The sequence below is a fragment of the Pygocentrus nattereri genome, chromosome 30 (assembly GCF_015220715.1).
Source record: "Pygocentrus nattereri isolate fPygNat1 chromosome 30, fPygNat1.pri, whole genome shotgun sequence".
Lineage (NCBI taxonomy): Eukaryota > Metazoa > Chordata > Actinopteri > Characiformes > Serrasalmidae > Pygocentrus > Pygocentrus nattereri.
Window position 1 is genome coordinate 12,071,805 of NC_051240.1, and position 21,477 is coordinate 12,093,281.

The 21,477-nt window shown below is 44.3% G+C and overlaps 1 protein-coding gene across 1 annotated transcript; it reads right to left on the minus strand.

Moving 5' to 3' along the window:
* Positions 1–957: 957 nt before the first annotated feature.
* On the minus strand, positions 958–14,531 carry LOC108430031 (cytochrome P450 27C1). The gene is made up of 9 exons (XM_017702173.2): positions 14,035–14,531; positions 11,753–11,943; positions 10,559–10,758; positions 9,017–9,226; positions 7,945–8,108; positions 7,357–7,520; positions 2,937–3,015; positions 2,510–2,713; positions 958–1,581 (listed from the first exon to the last, which is right to left on the minus strand). The coding sequence occupies exons 1-9, from the start codon at positions 14,335–14,337 to the stop codon at positions 1,465–1,467; spliced, it is 1,632 nt and encodes a 543-aa protein (XP_017557662.2). The 5' UTR covers positions 14,338–14,531; the 3' UTR covers positions 958–1,464.
* Between the last annotated feature and the right edge of the window lie 6,946 nt (positions 14,532–21,477).

Sequence of the window (21,477 nt, forward strand, 5' to 3'; positions counted from 1 at the left end):
TCTCCTGTAAAGTTGCTATTTTGGAGATACGAGGTTTCGATCTGACAACAGCGATATGTAAGTAAATAGGTAGTAAAAAGAGGTACAGGGTCTGTGAGAGAACATGATGGGGATTTTGGCAATGAGACTTTTAAACTAATGACTTAATTAATTAAAAAATGCTTTTTTACATTGAAAAAGACGCAGTTAATCAATTCAAAAACACTCACCATACACTTTAGTGGGGTCAGTAATATGTAAATACCTCGCTGCCGCCAGGGGGACCCAAAGCACTACTTAGTAATACCATTTTAATGTTTAAGAACATTTAAGTTTTACATGCAAAAACTGAATTAACTTGAAGTAACAAATCAGTTTTCACTAGTAATAAGAAATTAGAATAACACATCAGAATTTAATCTTCACCTAATCTTTACTCCTGAGCAAAATCCTGTACAGAAAGACTGTAGAAACTGGCCACCTTGAAAAAAAAAAAAAAAGTTATCTTTATTATATTCAGTCTGTATAACAAGAGACTTATATGGACGGGCAAAGACCGTGTGATACCATTAACATGAACTTGTAATAATACCATCATCAAAATTTCACAAACATGATCATAGATTTTGGTTTTGTCTCAATTATACATTTTTTTAAGGCACAAATGGTGCATCTCTGTGTTACAAAGGTTAAAAGTTCAAGGAAAATATTCAATATTTAATAAAAGCAAACTACAGACAAGAGAATTCACAATTCAAATCATTTCACAGACATACGAGCGCTTTATAAATATAATTAAAAAGGACTTCAATGCTGCTCTTCATCTGTAAGAGCAAAACCAACAAACTTCATGCACAGTATTATAATTAATAGAAAATGCTGTATAAAATCATATTAATGCTGATCAAGTCATAAGAAGCCCCCCCCCCCCCCCCCCCCCCCAAAAAAAAAAAACATCCTTGTAAACTACAAATATTCCCAAAAGGAGCTTTTCCATTTTTTGTGCCCAGTACTCTCCCCTTTCCCCCCTCACTACCAACCCTGCTCTTCAACATTCAGCTCTCTGAAATCTCCCAAAAAACCTTACGTTAAACAGCATGCTAATTTGGCATATTTTAGGTAAACTAGCTTGTGACTATTTTGTCCAGTCACCATTTTGCCACCACTCAGATCTTTGCAAAGCTTATAGAAACGAAGCCATAAAAGGCAAAAAGGCACTAAATCACTATCAGAACTTGACATAACCCCACAAGTGGTTCACTCAGCAATCAGATCAGACGCTTTTTTGCATATCCAGCAGCTGATCTTTAAAATCAAAACATACAAAATAAGATTTTAAATTAGAAAAAAAGGGACTTAAGTGCAAGTGAGTTTTAATTAGATTTGAAAACCGGACGACTTGTGAAAAATAAAAAAATTAAGAGACGCTACCATTCACAAAGCTTAAAACAGTACAGACACATATACACATTCAGCATGGGGGGTCTATTTGCGGTCAACAAATCTGAGGTTGATGGGCACTGCGGGACAGAGCAGGCCGTGGGTTTTGGCTCGGACGTCACCTGTGACGGGAGACACATCGATGTGGAACTTCTGAAGAAGCTGCAAGAGATGAAAACAGAGGGGTCAACATAAGCACAGATCTAATGTGCATTTTAATTGTATGACATTCAACAACAGCAAAGCCTTGAACTTTGAACGATTGTGACTTTGGTGGCGGTGTGTGCTCTTTACTTGCTAGACAGGGAGGAAGAAGTCTAGCGTTTCGCTCACAACAGCTGAAACCAGTGGGACAGTTAGGGAAGTTTGCTATTTGAAGTGTTGAAGTTATGGAGAATAAGTAAAGTTTGGGGGAAACCTCCTGGATATATAGGGGATTATGATAAAAAAATGCTGCATGTTCTTTGCAACGTTAAACTGGTTCAGTTTTTCTTTTGTTTGCCTTTTGTTTCTACAAGGTTCAAATCACTAATCATCACTAATCACTGCTGCATAAAGAAATGCATATAATAAGGATCAACAATTGACACTATTGATTTTTTTCGGTATAGTGTCCAATGCTAGACGTTAAATACAAGGCAATATTTCCTTTTATTTGAAAGTGTAACTTCAGGCTAAATAGGTGATGTCATTTTAATTAACCTTAGTGCAGTGGTCACCAACCCTGCTCCTGGAGACCTTCCTACACAGTTCAGCTCCAACCCTAATCCACCCCACCTGATCCATCAAATTATTGCCTTGATTAGCTGAAGGAGGTATTTAAGATTTGGGCTGAAGGTGAATCCTGCAGGAAGGTAGACCTCCAAGAGGAGCATTGGTGACCCTGCCTTAGTGCACAATGACGCAATATGAGTCAAAAGTCATTCTGTTCCAGTCTTGCCAGAGGAAGTGGTGGACCACACTAGATATTATTAAAATTTTAGTGAGTCACACACAGTTCCTTTTATCTCTGCTCAGTTACAACGACCAGAGCGTTAGGTTACCAGCAGAGACAAGCAGGTTCTGTTCTTACGTTCAGACACACACTCACCTGGATCAGAGCCAAATGCAACTCAAGTTCTGCTATTCTCCTGCCCACGCAGCTCCGGATGCCATGGCCGAATGGGATGGAGCCAAAGTTGTCTACTCTATCCGAAGTGTCTTTGCGGAGCCAGCGGTCTGGACGGAAGTCCTCTGCACAAGGGAAATTCTCCTCATCCATAGACGTGGAGTAATGACAAAGAGCCAACTGAGTCTGAGATAAAGCAGGAAAATCACGTTAGAGATGACAATGTGCCAACTTGCAATGACATTTATCTCAATTCTGTTAATCTACTGTATTTCTAGCCCCATTTCATATGAAAAAGCAAGCCGAGTTTTATATTGTGTGAACATTTCATGACAAATAAATCTTGCAATGGCACATCAGGGCTTGCTGAGTTATACAGCCCACACACCAGCAGGCACTGTAATCTTACCCCTTTAGGGATGAAGTAACCACCCAAAATGAGGTCATCCTGAGTGACACGACCATTCCCAGGAAGGACAGGGAAGAGCCTGCAGGGGGGGACAGAGTGAAAGATGAGTTCAGATCCAAAAAAAAAAAAACCTTGTGACTTATCTGTGCTCAAATATTTGATTACATTTTAAATGTTTGAATATTCTACAATATTATAAAAAATAAAAAGCAAGATTTGTTCCATGTAAATGACAATTTATTGATTTACTGCTGAACAAATTATTAATTCATTGAGTTTTATTTATGTTTATTTATTTATGTAACAAAAGAAAATACAGCAAGTAGCATAGATGCTAACCTAGCATAAGTTTCTATAGTCAACTCTTGAGAAAAGAGGTTTGACCATTTTACAAATTCTAAATAATAGATTTTCTAAGCTGTTCAAAAACTGTAAAAACGACCAGGTTACATTTTAGTACCGCATTACCAGCTGTAATGTTAAATGTAAAGATTGGTACAAATGCATTTCCTACAGATCCTGAGAACGAGCTAGCATAATTTAATCACTGAAATAGATAGAACTGAGAGCCTGCTAGCTGGTTAGCCGTCTAAAGCAGCAATACATGTATTTGGATTGCACCTGGCTCTAAAACAGAGACATAGAAATGCTCAACAAACTTACTTCATTTCCGGTTTCATAAACTTAGAAAAATACTGATTAGGGATGCATAAGAATTGGCTGATTTGGCAAATGGAATCAGCAGTCAGCCAATTTATTATTTTTATTTTGGCTGACCTTTGTCCTACATTTATGGAGTAAATAATGTGACGCAGATAAATGCTGTATTTGAACACTGCAGCTAATCCTATACCAAAAGACAAAATGCCATAGCATAATAATGCACATACTGTGCTAAACAGATGCCTCTACTAACAGAGACTCAGGAGAGCTAGACGAGAGCTGATGGCAGGCGTGAAGTGTCACGATTGGCCCCTCCCAGTCCTGTCCATGTGTTCGTGTTTTGGTTTTGTAGCTCCGCCCCTGATTGTTTTCACCTGTCTCTCGTTGCCCCTGTGTATTTAAGCCCTGTGTTTTCGCTGGTCGTTGTGTGCTCGTCGTGTTGGTGTTGTTTGCCGTTTCCAGCTGTTTGTCATGTCAAAAACTCAATCTGTACGTATCGGCTCTTTGACCCTGGACCGTTATGACCCTGATTTTGGATTTGCCCTCAATAAAAGTCCCTTACCTCCGCACATGCGTCCGTTACCTCGCTCCACGTTACAGAACGACCAGCCGCCTATGGACGCAGCAGGTAAGCGACACACTGGCTTGTGGCAGTTCCGTTGGAACAGTTACCCGCGTCCCAACGCCGCCCCGCCAGTGAGAGTGAATCCCCTGGCGCTGTGGGAACACGAGCGTCTCGTCGGTCCCGCAAGAAAGCGAAGGACCTTCCCGCCTTGTGTCCGGGCGACGAGAGCTCAGATAAGCGCCTTGGGTCCACCCGGCTTGAACAACGCAGCAGGGAGGAGCGACCTGCAGTGCAAGACGGGGTCAGACGGAAGGAGCATTCAGATGACCCGATCTGTGGAACTCGGCTCGTTCGCAAGCGCCACTGCGAGCTGCCTATCGCTCGAGTGAGCCTTGGGAACGGCCGAGTGGGTCCAGTGTCTGTGTGTTCCTCCAGGTTGGCGCAGAGGTCCCCAGCCCGAAAGCCTGATCCCGTGGCCGCACCACGCGGCAAGCCTGCGCTTCCGGACCGCCCGCCTGCCCCCGTGGACGACGTAGCAGGCCCGCCTGCCCCCGTGGACATTACATCCCCTATGTTCCCGCCCATCCCGCCCTTGCCTGTGTCTGTTCCCCCTGGGCCTTCCGTTTCTCCTGTCTCTGTTCCCCGTGGTCCTTCTGTGCCTCCTGTGTCTGTTTCTGTTCCTTTGTTTCTGCCCTGTTCGGTCCCCGGTTTTGTCCTGTTCCCTACTGTTGTCTGTGTCGGTTCCCGTTCCTGTGTCTCCTTTTGTTCCCGTTCCAGTTTCCGTACCAGTTTCCGTTCCTGTGTCTGTCTTGGTGCCTGTTCCCCTGTCTTTTGCGTGGTCTGTCGTTCGTTCTTGTTTCCCTCGTCCTGTGTCTCCGGTCGTCTCTCGTTCGGCGTCGTTTTGTGTTGTGCCTCCTCGTCCTCCGTTTTTTTTTTTTTTTTTTTTTGTCCTCGTTTTGTTTCGTCTGTTCCTGTGTCTGGTGTCTCCGTCTGTGTCCGTTCCTGTTGCCCGTTCCCCGTCTGTGTCTATATACACATACTGTGCTAAACAGATGCCTCTACTAACAGAGACTCAGGAGAGCTAGACCAGAGCTGATGGCAGGCGTAAAGTGTCACGATTGGCCCCTCCCAGTCCTGTCCATGTGTTTTGGTTTTGTAGCTCCGCCCCTGATTGTTTTCACCTGTCTCTCGTTGCCCCTGTGTATTTAAGCCCTGTGTTTGCCCTTTGTTTTCGCTGGTCGTTGTGTGCTCGTCGTGTTGGTGTTGTTTGCCGTTTCCAGCTGTTTGTCATGTCAAAAACTCAATCTGTACGTATCGGCTCTTTGACCCTGGACCGTTATGACCCTGATTTTGGATTTGCCCTCAATAAAAGTCCCTTACCTCTGCACATGCGTCCGTTACCTCGCTCCACGTTACATAAAGAGGGCCAAAGCTGCATATGCTCGGAAGATCCAGGGTCATTTTTCCTCCCAGGATCCACGGAGCATGTGGAAGGGCATCAAGTGCATCATGGACTACAACACCAGAGATGCACAATGCACAAGGGACCCCTCTCTGCCTGATGCTCTCAATAAGTTCTATGCCTGCTTTGAGAACCCAAACACACCCCCCAGCACCAGACTCACTCCAGCACCCGGAGAACAGCCCCTCAGCGAAACCCAAACTGAGGTGAAGAGGATCCTTAAAAAGATTAATCCCTGTAAAGCTGCTGGCCCAGATAACATTCCAGGGCGTGTACTGAAGTGCTGTGCAGACCAACTCTCTGAGGTGCTGACAGACATCTTCAACTCCTCTTTAACCCAGGCAGTTGTCCCCACCTGCCTGAAGACCGCTACCATCATCCCAGTCCCCAAGAACTCCACAGTGACAGAACTGAATGACTATCGGCCAGTAGCCCTCACCCCAATAGTCACTAAGTGCTTTGAAAGACTGGTTATGACCCACATCAAAGCCAACATCGAGTCACTGGGGATCCACATCAGTACGCGTACCGGAAAAACCGATCCACAGAGGATGCCATCTCCTCTGTGGTCCACACTGCCCTCACCCACCTGGAGAATAAGGATTCTTACGTCTGTATGCTCTTTGTGGACTTCACATCTGCTTTTACCACGATGATTCCCCAGACCCTGGCTTACAAACTTCACACTCTTGGACTGAGCACCTCTCTCTGTAATTGGGTCCTGGACTTCCTGACTAACAGGCCGCAGTCTGTGAGGATCCACAACATCTCCTGAGCTCAGTCCTCACCTCATTTTACAGATGTGTGGTGGAGAGCGTTCTGTGCTCCGGCATCACCGTGTGGCACGGAAGCTGCTCTGTGGCAGAGAGGAAAGCTCTGAAGAGGGTGGTGAAGACTGCACAGAGGAATGTTGGAGTCAGCCTCCCCACCACCATGGACATTTACACCTCTAGATGCAGGAAAAGGGCCACTGGCATTATGAAGGACCCCACCCATCCAGCACACACACTTTTTGTTCCGCTCCCCTCAGGTAGGAGGCTGCGGAGCATTAAGAGCAAAACTACCAGACTGAGAAACAGCTTCTTCCCTGAAGCTGTAAGACTCTCAAATTCCAACTGAACAATCACTGCAATGGCACTTCATGTCCACTTATTTATTGCTGCTGTACTGAATCAGTGCCTCCACTATATCATGCCTACACATGTCACTTTATACATTACCAGTATTAAGATGTACACCTTCTACCTCATACTCATACTGCTGTGGTCCATGCTGCTGTTATCTGTCCTCCCCTTTATGCACCATCTATTTATTGTTTATTGTTTGTCAATTTGGGAGTTAACTGGACTGTGAGTACAATGTTTCGTTCCAGCTCATGTACCACATGTGAAGTGAATGACAATAAAGCCCTTATCTTATCTTACATTTTGATGTAGGCTGGAGACGAGATAGGGTGTGTGGAGTCAATCAAACTTAAATATAATTTCAGGGGTTAGTGGTTCAGTTATGTTCCCTGACTAAAAGGTACTGAGATGTGCCCATGAAGGTACCACCCCAGTAATAAGAGGGGCACTGCCCCAGACACAGTTTACTACCTTTTGTCCCCCTTACAGTGTAATACTGATCATTAAATGATTACCATTTTTAAATATTTAAATAAGCGAGTTACCAAAACAAAAAGAAAAATACTCATTTACCATCTCAACCAATGATAAATGAGTGGCACACACCTGAGGGTTTCCTTGACCAGCCCCCTAATGAGTGGCAGCTGAGGAACATCATCAGCGGTTGCAACCCGCCCACCCAGCACCTTTGTCACTTCCTCATAGATCTGCTGCTGCACTGTCTGATGCCTGGCCAGTAGATATGTGCTCCATGATAATGTAAAGGAAGTCTGCAGGGAAGGAAAAACAGATAAAATCTGTTAAAATAAAGAAAACAAGGATGAAGGGAGGGGCTGAAGATCACACAGACTCCCACAGAGACCTGAATGATTCGCTATGATTTGACCACTGAGGAAGAGTTCATGAGAACAAAGCTGAAATTCCCTAAAGGAGCTTCGAGTTGCTCTTCTTTGTAATAAAGTCTCACTCATTCATTCCCATTCTCTCTCGCTCACACACACAGCAGGAAGGCCTTTGAGAAGGGTTTATAGCAGTCCAGCCTTTGGCAGAGGCCTGGCACTACAGCTTTTCAGCCTGCAGAAAGCAAACTATTCCAGAATGAACTACATTAAAAAAAAAAAATCTCTGAAAAGACCCTTTATGCCTGTCTGGGGTTCAGTCCTGCCACGCAGACCGGGCATCATGCATTCTTACCGTGTCCACACCAGCTAGCAGCATTTCGGTCATGTTGGCATAGATCTCTTCCACATTCATCTCCTTGGTGACCAGCAAGTGAGTGAGCAGGCCACCTTCCACCTCCTCGCCCTTCTCCACCTTCCTTTTGATTTCTGCCAACTTCCTGTCAATGTGGATCTGGCCTGAGAAAACACAATTGCTTTTTGTTAGCTAGCTCCAAGTACAAGCTGTATTTCAGGATGAGGCAAAGCCATCCATGCTAGGGCTCAACCAATATGAACATCCTGTTACTAATACTGATTTTAAGGAGCTAAAAGTTATGATTTTCACACTTGTACATTAAGCTCCTTGCACTTTTTCGCCTTCAAGCAGACCAGCACATTCATTTTTTTAGGCTTGAGGTCTGAACGCTGGATGAACTGTAAGACTGGCAGTTCTCAAGTTTTATGTTTTTAGGTTAAATTCTCCACCCTAAAACTTGTACATTAAATAAGGTGGGATATAATTATGACAGCAACTCTTGCAGTCTGAAAATTGTATTCACAATTAAGTGTTCAGTCCTAATGCTAATAACAATGTGTCTCTATGTGATTTTGAGTAGTATGCTAGTGCCAAGATAATTATGGGGTGTATGAATTATTTTTTGCTATTCTAAATTAAACACAGACTTCTGAACCTTGTAAAAGACCTTAGATATTTTCTTTGAAGCTTATCATGAGATATTTTACCTTGTTTGTTGCAGTAGAGTAAAGAGAGCTTGCATAGCATTGTTGTATTCTAACTGCTATCGTAATCATTACCTACATTTCCGCTGACTTTCAAGTGATAAACTAAAAAACATGTAAAACGTTTTTAGCGTTATTTACTTTACATTACCCAACTTCCCCGTAACCTGATACTTTATCAAACAGTGCTTTGCTGATACGGTTGTGAGTTGTAAAATATGAACTCCTATCAGAGTCGTAAGTGCATTACAATATAAAGACCTTTACAAGTACTGCAGTATTTTGGCCAATAACTGTGTAAGCTTAATTAATCGGTCAGGCCCTAGTCCACATCCCCATTATCCCAGAATACCCCACATGCTTACTGAATTTGAAGAGGCCATCCCAGGAGCTACAGAACTCCTCCCAGGGTTTAGGGAAGATGGGGCGCAGCCACTTGGGGATGGCCCCAGCGTACATGGTGGTCTTGAAGGAGCTGAACATGAGATTCAGAGCTTTGATGTATTCCTGGCTCATCTTGGGAATCTCATCTTCCAAGCAGCCCAGTCGAGCCTCATACAAGATAGATGCCACACCTGAGAGTACATTTTTCAAAGAAAGGGAAAAAAAAAGTTGTTGTGCCACAATTCACTTCCAATGAACTTTGCCATGGAGGTTAAAGCACTACAGAAAGGCACTAGGGCCAAAATGTACTTTGTAACTTATCTGACTTGTGCAGATTATGCACCATATATGCAGATAAGGCCAAAGCCAACCATGTTTAACACCTTTATTTTAAAATCTGTATGACAAGACATTATCTAAACATGCTTCTGCAGGCAAATTAAATTGACAAATTTGGGCACCTCAGTCAAATAACATTGTTAATTTTCTAAGTAAAAACATTTCCTTAAGTTAACATATCCTCCATAGAAAGCAAACTTAAAGTGCAGAAGTAAATTTTAGTATTTATTAAACTGGGAAAAAATAGACACAAAGTGTCAAAGTCGGATTAATTAGCAAGATATAAATGCTTACAGAATCTGCCACTGTTGGATAATACAAGCTGAGCATGTCTGATCATGTGCTTGTGGAAAGGTGCACTTCCATGTACACACAAATTTAGTTAAATGTACTCTCCCATTACTCGCGTTCCGATGAGCTGGGCATGTGAAAGTGGCAAAGTGCTCATATCCGAATTGCCTATATCTGATCCAATTTATGTAGTTAGGAACTCCATCAACATGTGCTGATTTGACAATATGACCAGTATGTTTGTGCAGTTTGATTTCTCCCTAGCAAATTATATGTTTTGTTGAGTTTCCAATTTAAAATAAGTTTACACTTCCTCTACAGGGAACAAAGTTAAATATGACAGTTTCCTGTGAATCTTAGCCCACAATTTCTGTTTGCTGAAAGATGAACCATTTTTATGTCAAAATCACAATTTAAGTGAGTGCAATTTTCAAATTTTCGTTATAGCCTTCATTCTCAAAAAACATTGTCTTAAGTTTTAAGTGAGGTAATTTAATGTAATAACATAGAGCTTGTGATTCAATTCAATTGCCAGTAGATAAGCCAGGCCAATCAGAGGCAACCAAACCTACAATTTAATGGTAGTCTGACACACTACATTCAAGGTTCAAGTGTCAAATCATAAAAAAGTGGATATTCTGGTGTTCTGGGGGAAAAAAACACAAAAACACTTAATTTATAGAAAATAATCGCAACAGAAATGCAGTCGCAATTAGTCCAAAAAAATCTATAAATAAAAAAAATCACAAATAGAAATTTCCCCGGAATCGTTCAGCCATAATGGAATTACGACTGTATATGAATGTTGTTTAAATCACAATGTAATCTTGTAACATCCGAAGAAGTATTTTAACCTTTTAATGAATGAGAGAAACAGCACTGAACTCGCTTACTTTCCATGGCATATTTGAAGAACAGGTCATTGATGTTGAGGACGGTGAGTCCATCGGGCTGCTGGCAGCGGAGTCTGCGCACTTTGTCCACAAGATCGACCACAACGCTGTTAACGTCATCAGAGAAAACGGCGACATCGCGCGGACGCATGATCAGCTGACGCAGCACACCGCGCATACTCAGCCAATCATCACCCTCGCTGGAAAGAAGGAAGCAGACATTGATTTATTCTTTCCATGTCATTATAATCAAATTTTGGAGAGTCATGACAACTAATTTTTCAAAGAAAGTGGAAATTTATGGTAACATCACAATCTGTGTTTATGATAAATTGTCAGAATGCATTTTTCTGAATATGATGCACACTGTTAGTATGTTTAGAACACTGAACAACTGCATGCATCATACAATTTGAGAAAATCTGTAACATTTTGAGCCTGTAAACATGTACAATATCCACACCGTAACAAGTAGCTGAATGGATATTGTCATTTTAGTTTATTAATTTAATTATCTGTTGATAACTATATGAATCTTACATCATTGTGAATCTCTATGTTGCTACTGATGCACAGAAATTAAAATTCTTGACCAAAACTGAAATGTAGCACACATGTAGCTGGAAACTGTAACCAAAAACTGAAAGAGGGTTTTTTTTGCTTTTAATTAATGCAATAGAACATACAATGGTTAAAAATGAAATAAACCCATGTTAGGAAAAAGAACTGACAGAACCAGATGACTAATTTAAATTTAACTTTAAACATTTTAAAATCAATAACATTACATATTCTAATTTGGAACATTACGAAAACTTAAAGCATTATGTTTTCTAAAGGCATCTAAGGTTGAATTCCAGAGCACCTCCATTATAACGACGGAAATCAGTGTGTTTTTTTTAAAACATGTAAAGCTTATGGACACGGCTTTGAAACTCCTATCTAGCAGTCTGATGTTTCTTCAACAGGGGGCGGTATTAGCACAAAGGTCACTTTAGTGCTCATCTTCAGCCAGATCTAACAAAACATTCAAACCTGAAAATTGCAGGTATATAATCAGTGCTGTTAAACCATCTAGCCCTAAACTATCATCATATTTGTCATGTTACACCCCTTTACTAGCAATGCTAAATGATTTCAAGCTGTTTCTTTTTTGTACAGTAGTACAGTTACAGTTAAGAAACTGGGCCTCACGCTGAGATCAGGCCGGTGGAGCGGCCCCTCAGGTCTCTGTATTCTTTCCAGGAGTCCATGTTTCCTCTCTGAGGGGTCACGCCCTCAGCCCTCAGCACCTGCGCCACCAGGTCTCGGTCTGCAATTGACACCACCAGCTGAGGCCCAAACCGTGACTTGAATATCTTTCCATACTTCTGGCTGTGCTCCAGCTATGAGATAATAAAAAAGAAAAAGAGAGAAATTGAGAAAGAGGGGGAGGTAATGATTGAACTCAACAGCAAATTTTGTAATGAATAGTGGTGGTTGGTTAGTGTAGTGGTTAACACCTTTGCCTTCTATGCTGTAGACTGGGGTTCAATCCCCCACCAGGGCAAGCACCCTACACTATACCAATAAGGGTCCTTGGGCAAGACTCCTAACACCACCTTAGCCTACCTATGTATAATGATCAAATTGTAAGTCGCTCTGGATAAAAGCGTCAGCTAAATGCCATAAATGTAAATGTAATGACAAAAATGAAGAGTGGCTTAGCAAACATGTTTATTGTTCTATAATCTTGGGCTGCCATAATTTTACTATTAAAACGGATTGTGTGATTTTGAAAAACGAATTTAAAATTCTCTGTTAATCAGCTTAGTGATTCGCTCTCAACGTGAATAATAAAACAAGATTCTCACAAGCCATTACAAAGTTTCCCCACACGGGGGCTCTCGGTTTGCAGTTAAAAATTTCATGCATATGAAGTACAGTCAGATGTTTGTTGTTATAAATTGTGTGTACATGAATAAAAAAGAAAATAGCAAAAGGTTCTGTTTAACTCCAGGCTGAGCAGCTCAGCAGACAGTTAATAGGCCAACAGGCCATTCCATTACTATTCAGTTGGACGTCACTGAATTTGCAGTAAAACTGCAACACAAAAATTGAAGAAATACGCCACTTGAATGTCTGGTACAACTTCAAATACTTCAACTCTATTTCAGGTTTTTTTTTCTGTGCCTCGCTAAATTCTTAAAACACACACACACACACACACACACACACACACATCTGGCATGGCTAAACAAATTCTCAGGGATCTCAGTTCATGCAGGGTCACCCTTAAGCCACTTGGCTCTGGTGAACTCAGCCAAAGCAGCAACGACTTCACGCAGCTCTGAAGGTAACATGCCAATTACTCAGCATCGTGTTGACTGGCTGTAGCATTAGAATCACACAGAAGTTCATGCCAGTGCTAAAGAAATAAAGCAATAAAGTAATCCTGACTAGTCAGTGATATAGAGGCTAAAAAATATAGACATGATTTTTGCCTTACTAGCAGTAGTGATGGCTATCTGGCATCCTTATCTATCAGCCAGATACTGGGGACAAAGATTCACATGCAAGGCAGAGAGAGACAGAGAAAGAGAAAGAGAGAGAGAGAGAGAGAGAGAGAGAGAGAGAGAGAGAGAGAGAGAGAGAGAGAGAGAGAGAGAGAGAGAGAGAGAGAGAGAGAGACGAGCAGCAGCACCAAAAGACAGAGGAAGTGCAAACATGAACCCTGCCTCCAGCGTCCTCCTCGAGCCCAGGGTAGCACTTGCAGTGCTACAAGCACCAAAAATGGTTCTGCTATTGTTACAGTGACGAGCCTTTTTAGTGCAATTTAAAACCATAGACAACACCTTTTCACTGCTGTTTACAACTATACACAACACATTTCCATCAATCTGAATCTCTTGAAAAAGGCGGTTCTTCTAAGGAGTACTAATAGGAATGGCTCTATTAAAAACCCCGAGGTCTACATAGAACCATTTAATGCTTAATTTGTTCTATGCATGGTGAGACATCCTCATTCAGTCTGAAGGGTCATGTTGTATACGGTTCTATGTGGAACCGTTTTGAAAATGATAAGCTTCTAACAGTAGAAGAACCCTTTAGGTGCTACAGAGAACCTTATACAACCGTCTCCATCAATCTGAAGAATCTTGAACTGTTCAAGCATAAAATGGTTATACATAGAACTCATGGTTCTAAATAGAACCACTAATTTTAAAGCAAGGTTTCAGCAACACATTGTCCCTGTTTCTCTCTGAAGCTGAACAGGGGATACTGAGGGAAGGGTAAAGTAATGGCAATTGCGTTCTCTCGCAATGACTTTGCGTTCCCTTGCAAATGCAGTGGATTTTGAGTGGGGACGCAAAGTTTTTTTTTAAGTGCGCACGTAATGTCGTTGCAAATAGTTTTTTTGCACTGGCTTTAGGGGCTCCGCAGTTTGCACTGCTAAGTCACAGACAAACGCAGCCTAAAGGGAAACGCGCAGGCACCTGGATCTCGTGGATGCGGCTGAAACCGTCTCGGTAGAAGAACTCGACGAGGTTGCCGACGGCGCTGGGTCCAGGCATCTCTCGCAGGCTCTTGACCCGGCCACCCTCAGCCAGCTCCTCGGAGAGACTGGGCTGAGCGGGGGGGGCGGTGGCGGAGGCGGGGGCGGCTGTCGTTGTGGTTGTGGTGGCCTCCAGAGAGCGGCTGCTGGCCGAGCCGTGAAGCGCAGAGACCTGCAGGAGGAACCGAGTGGAGCTCACACCCCGCAGCAGAGCAGCGTTCAGCAGAGAGCCGGTCAGAGCCATGCTGGAAACTCTGGAGAGAGAGAGAGAGAGAGAGAGAGAGAGAGAGAGAGAGAGAGAGAGAGAGAGAGAGAGAGAGAGAGAGAAACACAAGCGCCTTCCAAACGGACACTGCGGCGAGCTGCGCCTCTGAGAGGAAGAGAAGGTGTGCTTGGAGCACAGCAGAGCAGAGACTTTTGAAAGATCCACGGAGCTGTAATCGGATCCACAGAACAAAAAGGAGGGGAGACACGTGAGATTTCATACGAGGGGCGGGGGTAGGTGGGTGTCTCCGCTGTGGAGTAAGCCACGACCGGCAGTACTTGGGTGCAGGGTGAAAGTTGTTATGTCACATGTTGAAAAAAGTGGATGGGGGTGGGAGGAGGGACCCCCTCGCCGGACCCCCTCGCCGTACTGCTTGTAACACCCCAGCAGAAGTGAACGCAGAGCATGAAGAGGAATTTCCCCTCTGAACGAACGCCTGCAGTATCGCCACAACACGTGTCTAAGTTTGAGCTTCTAATGGTGTGATTGGTGTTGGAAGTGTCTCACTCTTCTTTGATTTCACTCTTCGTGAAATATGTGTATATGGTTCTATGTCGCACCAAAAAGGTCTCTTTTATTCTTCTAACGATAGAAGAACCCTTTAGAAACATAGAGAACACCTTCTCCATCAATCTGAATCTCTTAAAAAAGGTGGCTCTTCAGCCACGAGTTCTACGAGTTCTACATAGAACCATCCATCCATCCATCCATCATCTTCCGCTTCTCCGGGGTTCGGGTCGCGGGGGCAGCATCCTGAGCAATGAAGCCCAGACCTCCCTTTCCCCAGCCACTTCCACTAGCTCCCTGGGAGGGATTCCGAGGCGCTCCCAGGCCAGCTGGGCGATATAGTCACGCCAGCGTGTCCTGGGTCTTCCCCGGGGTCTCCTCCCTGGTGGACTTGCCTGTGACACCTCCCAAGGGAGGCGTCCAGGAGGCATCCTAACAAGATGCCCGAACCACCTCAACTGGCTCCTCTCGACGTGAAGAAGCAGCGGCTCTACTCCGAGTCCCTCCCGGATGACCGAACTTCTCACCCTATCTCTAAGGGAGAGTCCAGCCACCCTGCGGAGGAAACTCATTTCAGCCGCTTGTATTCGCGATCTCGTTCTTTCGGTCATTACCCAAAGCTCATGACCATAGGTGAGGGTGGGAACATAGATCGACCAGTAAATCGAGAGCCTTGCCTTATGGCTCAGCTCTTTCTTTACCACAACAGACCGGTAAAGAGCCCGCATCACTGCTGACCCAGCACCAATCCGCCTGTCAATCTCCCGCTCCCTTGTACCATCACTCGTGAACAAGACCCCGAGATACTTAAACTCCTCCACTTGAGGCAAGAGCTCATCCCCGACCCAGAGAGGGCTCTCCACCCTTTCCCGCGTGAGAACCATGGCCTCGGATTTGGAGGTACTGATCCTCATCCCGGCTGCTTCACACTCGGCTGCAAACCGATCCAGTGAAAGCTGAAGTTCACGGCCTGATGTCCCCAATAGGACCACATCATCTGCAAACAGCAGCGATGTGACCCTGAGGTCACCAATCCGGACACCCTCCATCCCCTGACTGCGCCTAGAAATTCTATCCATAAAAATTATGAATAGAATCGGTGACAAAGGGCAGCCCTGACGGAGTCCAACTCTCACTGGGAAAAAGTCTGACTTACTGCCGGCCATGCGAACCAAGCTCCTGCTTTGTTTGTACAGGGCCTGAATGGCTCGTAGCAAAGAGCCATGTACCCCGTACTCCCGAAGCACCTCCCACAGAATACCCCGGGGAACACAGTCGAATGCCTTCTCCAAATCCACAAAGCACATGTGGACTGGTTGGGCAAACTCCCATGAACCCTCGAGAATCCTGGAGAGGGTAAAGAGTTGGTCCAGTGTTCCACGACCAGGGCGGAACCCGGACTGCTCCTCCTGAATCCGAGGTTCGACTATAAGCCGGACTCTCTTCTCCAGTACCCTTGCATAGACCTTACCAGGGAGGCTGAGGAGTGTGATTCCCCTGTAGTTGGAACACACCCTCCGGTCCCCCTTTTTAAAAAGAGGCACCACCACCCCCGATGTCCACGCAATGTTGAAAAGGCGTGTCAGCCAAGACAGCCCTACAACATCCAGAGCCTTGAGGAACTCGGGACGGATCTCATCCACCCCTGCAGCCCTGCCGCCAAGGAGCTTTTTAACTACCTTAACGACTTCGGCCTCAGTAATGGACAAGCCTATTCCCGTGTCCCCAGACTCTGCCTCCTCACTGGAGAACGTGTTGGTGGGATTGAGAAGGTCCTCAAAGTATTCCTTCCACCACCCAATGACGTCTTCAGTCGAAGTCAGCAGCACACCATCTCCACTATATACAGTGCTAGTGGCACACTGCTTTCCCCTTCTGAGTCGCCTGACGGTTTGCCAGAATCTTTTCGGAGCCGACTTAAAGTCACTTTCCAAGGCCTCACCGAACTCTTCCCACACCCGGGTTTTTGCCTTGGCAACGACTGAAGCCGCAGATCGCTTGGCCTGTCGATACCTGCCAGCTGCCTCTGGTGTCCTACAGGCCAACCATGTCCGGTAGGACTCCTTCTTCAGCTTGACGGCATCTCTCACCTGGGGTGTCCACCACCGGGTTCGAGGATTACCGCCCCGACAGGCACCAACTACCTTGCGACCACAGCTACAGTCAGCCGCTTCAACAATGGAGGAGCGGAACATGGCCCATTCTGAGTCAATGTCCCCCACCTCCCCCGATATCTGGTCAAAGTTCTGACGGAGGTGTGAGTTGAAGATCAATCTGACAGGTTCTTCTGCCAGACGTTCCCAGCAAACCCTCACTATACGTTTGGGTTTGCCTGGTCTGACTGGCATCTTCCCCCACCACCTGAACCAACTCACCACCAGGTGGTGATCAGTTGACAGCTCAGCTCCTCTCTTTACCCGAGTGTCCAGTACACATGGCCGCAAGTCCGCTGACACGACTACAAAGTCAATCATTGAATTGCGGCCTAGGGTGTCCTGGTGCCATGTGTACTTATGGACATCCTTGTGTTCAAACATGGTGTTCTTTATGGACAAACTGTAGTTTGCACAGAAGTCCAAAAACTGAACACCACTCGGGTTCAGATCAGAGAGGCCATTCCTCCCAATCACACCCCTCCAGGTCTTACTGTCGTTGCCCACGTGAGCGTTGAAGTCCCCCAGTAGGACAATCGAGTCTCCAGGAGCAGCACTTTCAAGCACCCCTTCCAAGGACTCTATGAAGGCTGGGTATTCTGAACTGCTGTTTGGTGCATAAGCACAGACAAAAGTCAGGACCCGTTCCCCAACCCGAAGGCGTAGGGAAGCTACCCTCTCGTCCACCGGGGAAAACCCCAACATACAGGCGCCGAGTCGAGGGGCTATGAGAAAGCCCACACCTGCCCGCCGCCTCTCACCATGGGCAACTCCAGAAAAGAAAAAAGTCCAGCCCCTCTCAAGGAGATTGGACCCAGAGCCCAAGCTGTGTGTTGAGGTGAGCCCGACTATATCTAGCCGGTATCTCTCGACCTCGCGCACCAACTCAGGCTCCTTCCCCGCCAGTGAGGTAACGTTCCAAGTTCCAAAAGCCAGTTTCAGCAACCGAGGATCAGAACGCCAAGGCCCACGCCTTCGGACACTGCCCGATCCACAATGCACCGCACCCCTACTACTGCCCCTCCCATCGGTGGTGGGTCGATGGGAGGGGGGACTCATGTAGCTCCTTCGGGCTGGGCCCGGCCGGGCACCATGAGTGAATGCCCGGCCACCAGACGCTCGCTGGCGAGCACCTCCCCCAGGCCTGGCTCCAGGGTGGGGCCCCGGTAACCCTGATCCGGGCAGGGTACACAAGTCCTGCTTTGTTGTCCTCATAGGGGTGGTTATGGATCACACTTTGTCTGGCCTGTCACCTAGGACCAGTTTGCCATGGGAGACCCTACCAGGAGCTTTTGCTCCAGACAACATAGCTCCTAGGGTCCTTCAAGCACACAAACCTCTCCACCACGATAAGGTGGTGATCCATGGAGAGGTCTACATAGAACCATTTTGTGCTTAATTGCTTCGGATTGATGAAGAATGTGTTGTGTATGGTTCTATATGGAACCATTTTGAAAATGGTTCTATATAGCCACAGAAAGGGTTCTGTTACATTGACAAGCTTGTACCAGTAGAAGAACCCCTTTTAGTGCTATACAGAACCATATACAACACACTCCCCATCAGTCTGAATCTCTTAAAAAGATGGTTCTTCAAGGGTTAGAGAGGCATGTTGCATATGGTTCTATATGGAACCTTTTTGAACATGGCTCTATGTAGCCACAAAAGGGGTTCTGCTATTGTTACAATGACAAGCTTGTCATTGGGCGAAAGCAGGATACACCCTGGACAGGCTGCCAGTCCGTCACAGTTGAAGAACCCCTTTTAGTGCTGTATAGAACCATATACAACACACTCTCCATCAGTCTGAATCTATTAAAAAGATGGTTCTTCAAGGGGTAGTGAGGCTTGTTGCATATCGTTCTATATAGCAATAAGAGGGTTCTGCTATTGTTAAAATGACCAGCTTGTAACAGTAAAGAAACCCTTTTGGTGCTATGGAGAACCATAGCCATCACATTCTCCATCAATCTGAATCTTTTGAAGATTGTTTTTTAAGGGGTAGTAAGGGGGGAATGGTTCTGTTTAGAACCATGAGTTGTACTTAAAACCATTTCATGCTTAATTGGTTCTTTGCATTGTTACCGTCCGCTCTCTATACTTGTTTTTAATGACCAGGTGTAAGAGAGGACATAACATGAGATGAGTGAAAATCCAGTACTATTGATGACAGTTAAGACAAACACACAGCTGCTGCTCTTAATCAGATTTAATCTGATCCACGTAACAATACAAACATACGAACATAAAAAAAAGAAAGCACGAAAGTGAAGTGAAGCTACGCTTAGGGTCCACAAAAAGGTACAAAGGTGAATAAATTCACATAGCCAACACACCCAGGTGGACTACGGACGGTGCCAAAGAAAAAACAAAACAGCTTTCCTGCCTATCCTGCTAGTGTACACAACAAACAATTAACTATCAATACTGCTGGGTTTCTTACTAACCTGCCCACACTGAGATAGTAAACAGTAGGTTAGCACAATCACATTTGCTCACATTAACACCACAAGCAATGACAAGCAGCTGAGCCACAAACAAAAACAACAAGGCCTCCTCTCCCCAGCTCTCTCTCTCCTTTCTTCCAGCATGGGCCACCTTTGAACCAGAAGCCCCGCCTTCACTCCAGAAACAGCTCCTTTCATTAACAGCAGTCCCTGTGTCTGACCAATCACCTGTAATAGGACGGGACTAAGAGGGCAAGGAAAAAGTGGATGTGGAAAGAAAAAAAAACAACAGACAGCCTTTCTGGCATGTAACAGCATGGTGAACCGGTTCTTTAATAATAGTAATGGAGAATAATGTTGTATATGGTTCTGTATGGACCTTTTTGAAAATGGTTCTATGGCACACCAAAAGGGGCTCTTCTTTTCTTACAATGCCAAGCTCATAACCATAGAAAAGAACCCTTTTTAGTGCTATATAGAACCATATGCATATGCATTGAAAATGGTTCTTTATAGCCACAAAAGGGTTCTGCTATTGTTACGAGGACTAGCTTGTAACAGTAGAAGAACCCTTTTGGTGTTACAGAGAACCCTATACAACACAGGCCATAAAAACATTTTTACTGCTTATCTTTTTCATTTTTCGTTTATCATTGTAACGCATCTAATCTTTTTAAGTGCAATGGTAGAAAAAAATCTCACCAGAAAATAAATATTTGTTAATAATTGTGCCACAATTATTGACACTCCATCATTTAACACTTTCTGTGGCCTCCTTTTGCAGAGATAGACTCTTAGTGTCACCTATAATGCTTAATGAGACTGGAGAACACATGGCAAAGTACTACAAAATACTTCACAGTGGGGATGGGCTACTTTTCTGCATGTCCCTCTTTGTGTCCACACTGAACTCACCTCTGGTGTTTGTTGCCAAAAACCTCTATTATTGTCTCATCTGACAATCAAACATGGTCCCACTGAAAGTTCCAGTAATGTTAGCTATTTTCTTGTAGCCTTTTCCTGATTCCTTTTGTTGCACATCATTGCTGTATTTTCTGGTCTCGTGGATGACTGAGGCAATTAGGCAGTGGTGGATGAAGTACACAAACCATGTACTTGTGCTAAAGTACAGATACCCAAGGTAAAATATTATTCCAGTAAAAGTAGAAGTCCTTACTCTAGACCTCCACTTGAGTAAAAGTACAAAGGTTTTTGCCTTCAAATTTACTTAAGTATCAAAAGTAAAAGTACTAAAAGAGTAATTCTGGCTCTGATGTCCTGTTATCATTTTTATAACAAGACTCGCTTTGTGAACTCATTTCAGGTGAAAGTCCTCCAGCGTCTCTCTTGGTAAACCAGTCTTTTAATAGAAGGTCATTAATTAGTGACGCTGACGTCTATTAAAATGATCATAAGCACAAAACACTGAAGGTAAACAGTTTCCATCAGGGAGAACCGAGTGGCTCTGAAATCACTTTTTACACACAAGCAAAGTTTCAGTTTCAGATTTATTTACAACTTAGTTCCAAGTTTAAGTTGAATAAAAACTGGCTTTAAACTCAGGATCACAGATGAGCTCCTTTACTATGTTGATCTGTAGGCGTCTGTTCATAAACATAAACCAGCCCAAACTCATTTACTATAAAATGAAATGGTGTTTGTAGAAATTCAGAAAAAAGCCGCGTCAGTCTCGACTGCATATGTGGACATATTTCTATATTGTGCTCTATTTACACAAAGTTAGGTTAGTTCATCATTTATGTTGGCCTAGGCACTTATGCTGCTGCACTGCCTTTGAATCATGTGCTTTCAGTGGGTAGCTATGTCCAACAGGTCAAAACAAGCTCAAAACAAAGTGCATTGCGTTTTTATGCACACATAAGACAAAAGGAACGACAGATTTTGCATAAAGTAGAGGAGTGAAAAGTAAGATGTTTGACTTTGAAATGTAGTGGAGTGAGAGTAAAAAGTCACCATAAATGGAAATACTTCAGTAAATGACAGATACACGA

What these genes read in the sequence shown, in the direction of transcription:
- LOC108430031 (XM_017702173.2), bottom strand. Translation starts at nt 14,337, where the DNA reads ATGGCTCTGACCGGCTCTCTGCTGAACGCTGCTCTGCTGCGGGGTGTG. An exon ending in GGATGGCCTCTTCAAATTCA is followed by an intron (nt 8,109 to 9,016) that starts GTAAGCATGTGG and finishes GTGTTTTCTCAG; the next exon opens with GCCAGATCCACATTGACAGG. An exon ending in CTGGTCAAGGAAACCCTCAG is followed by an intron (nt 3,016 to 7,356) that starts GTGTGTGCCACT and finishes CCCCCCCTGCAG; the next exon opens with GCTCTTCCCTGTCCTTCCTG.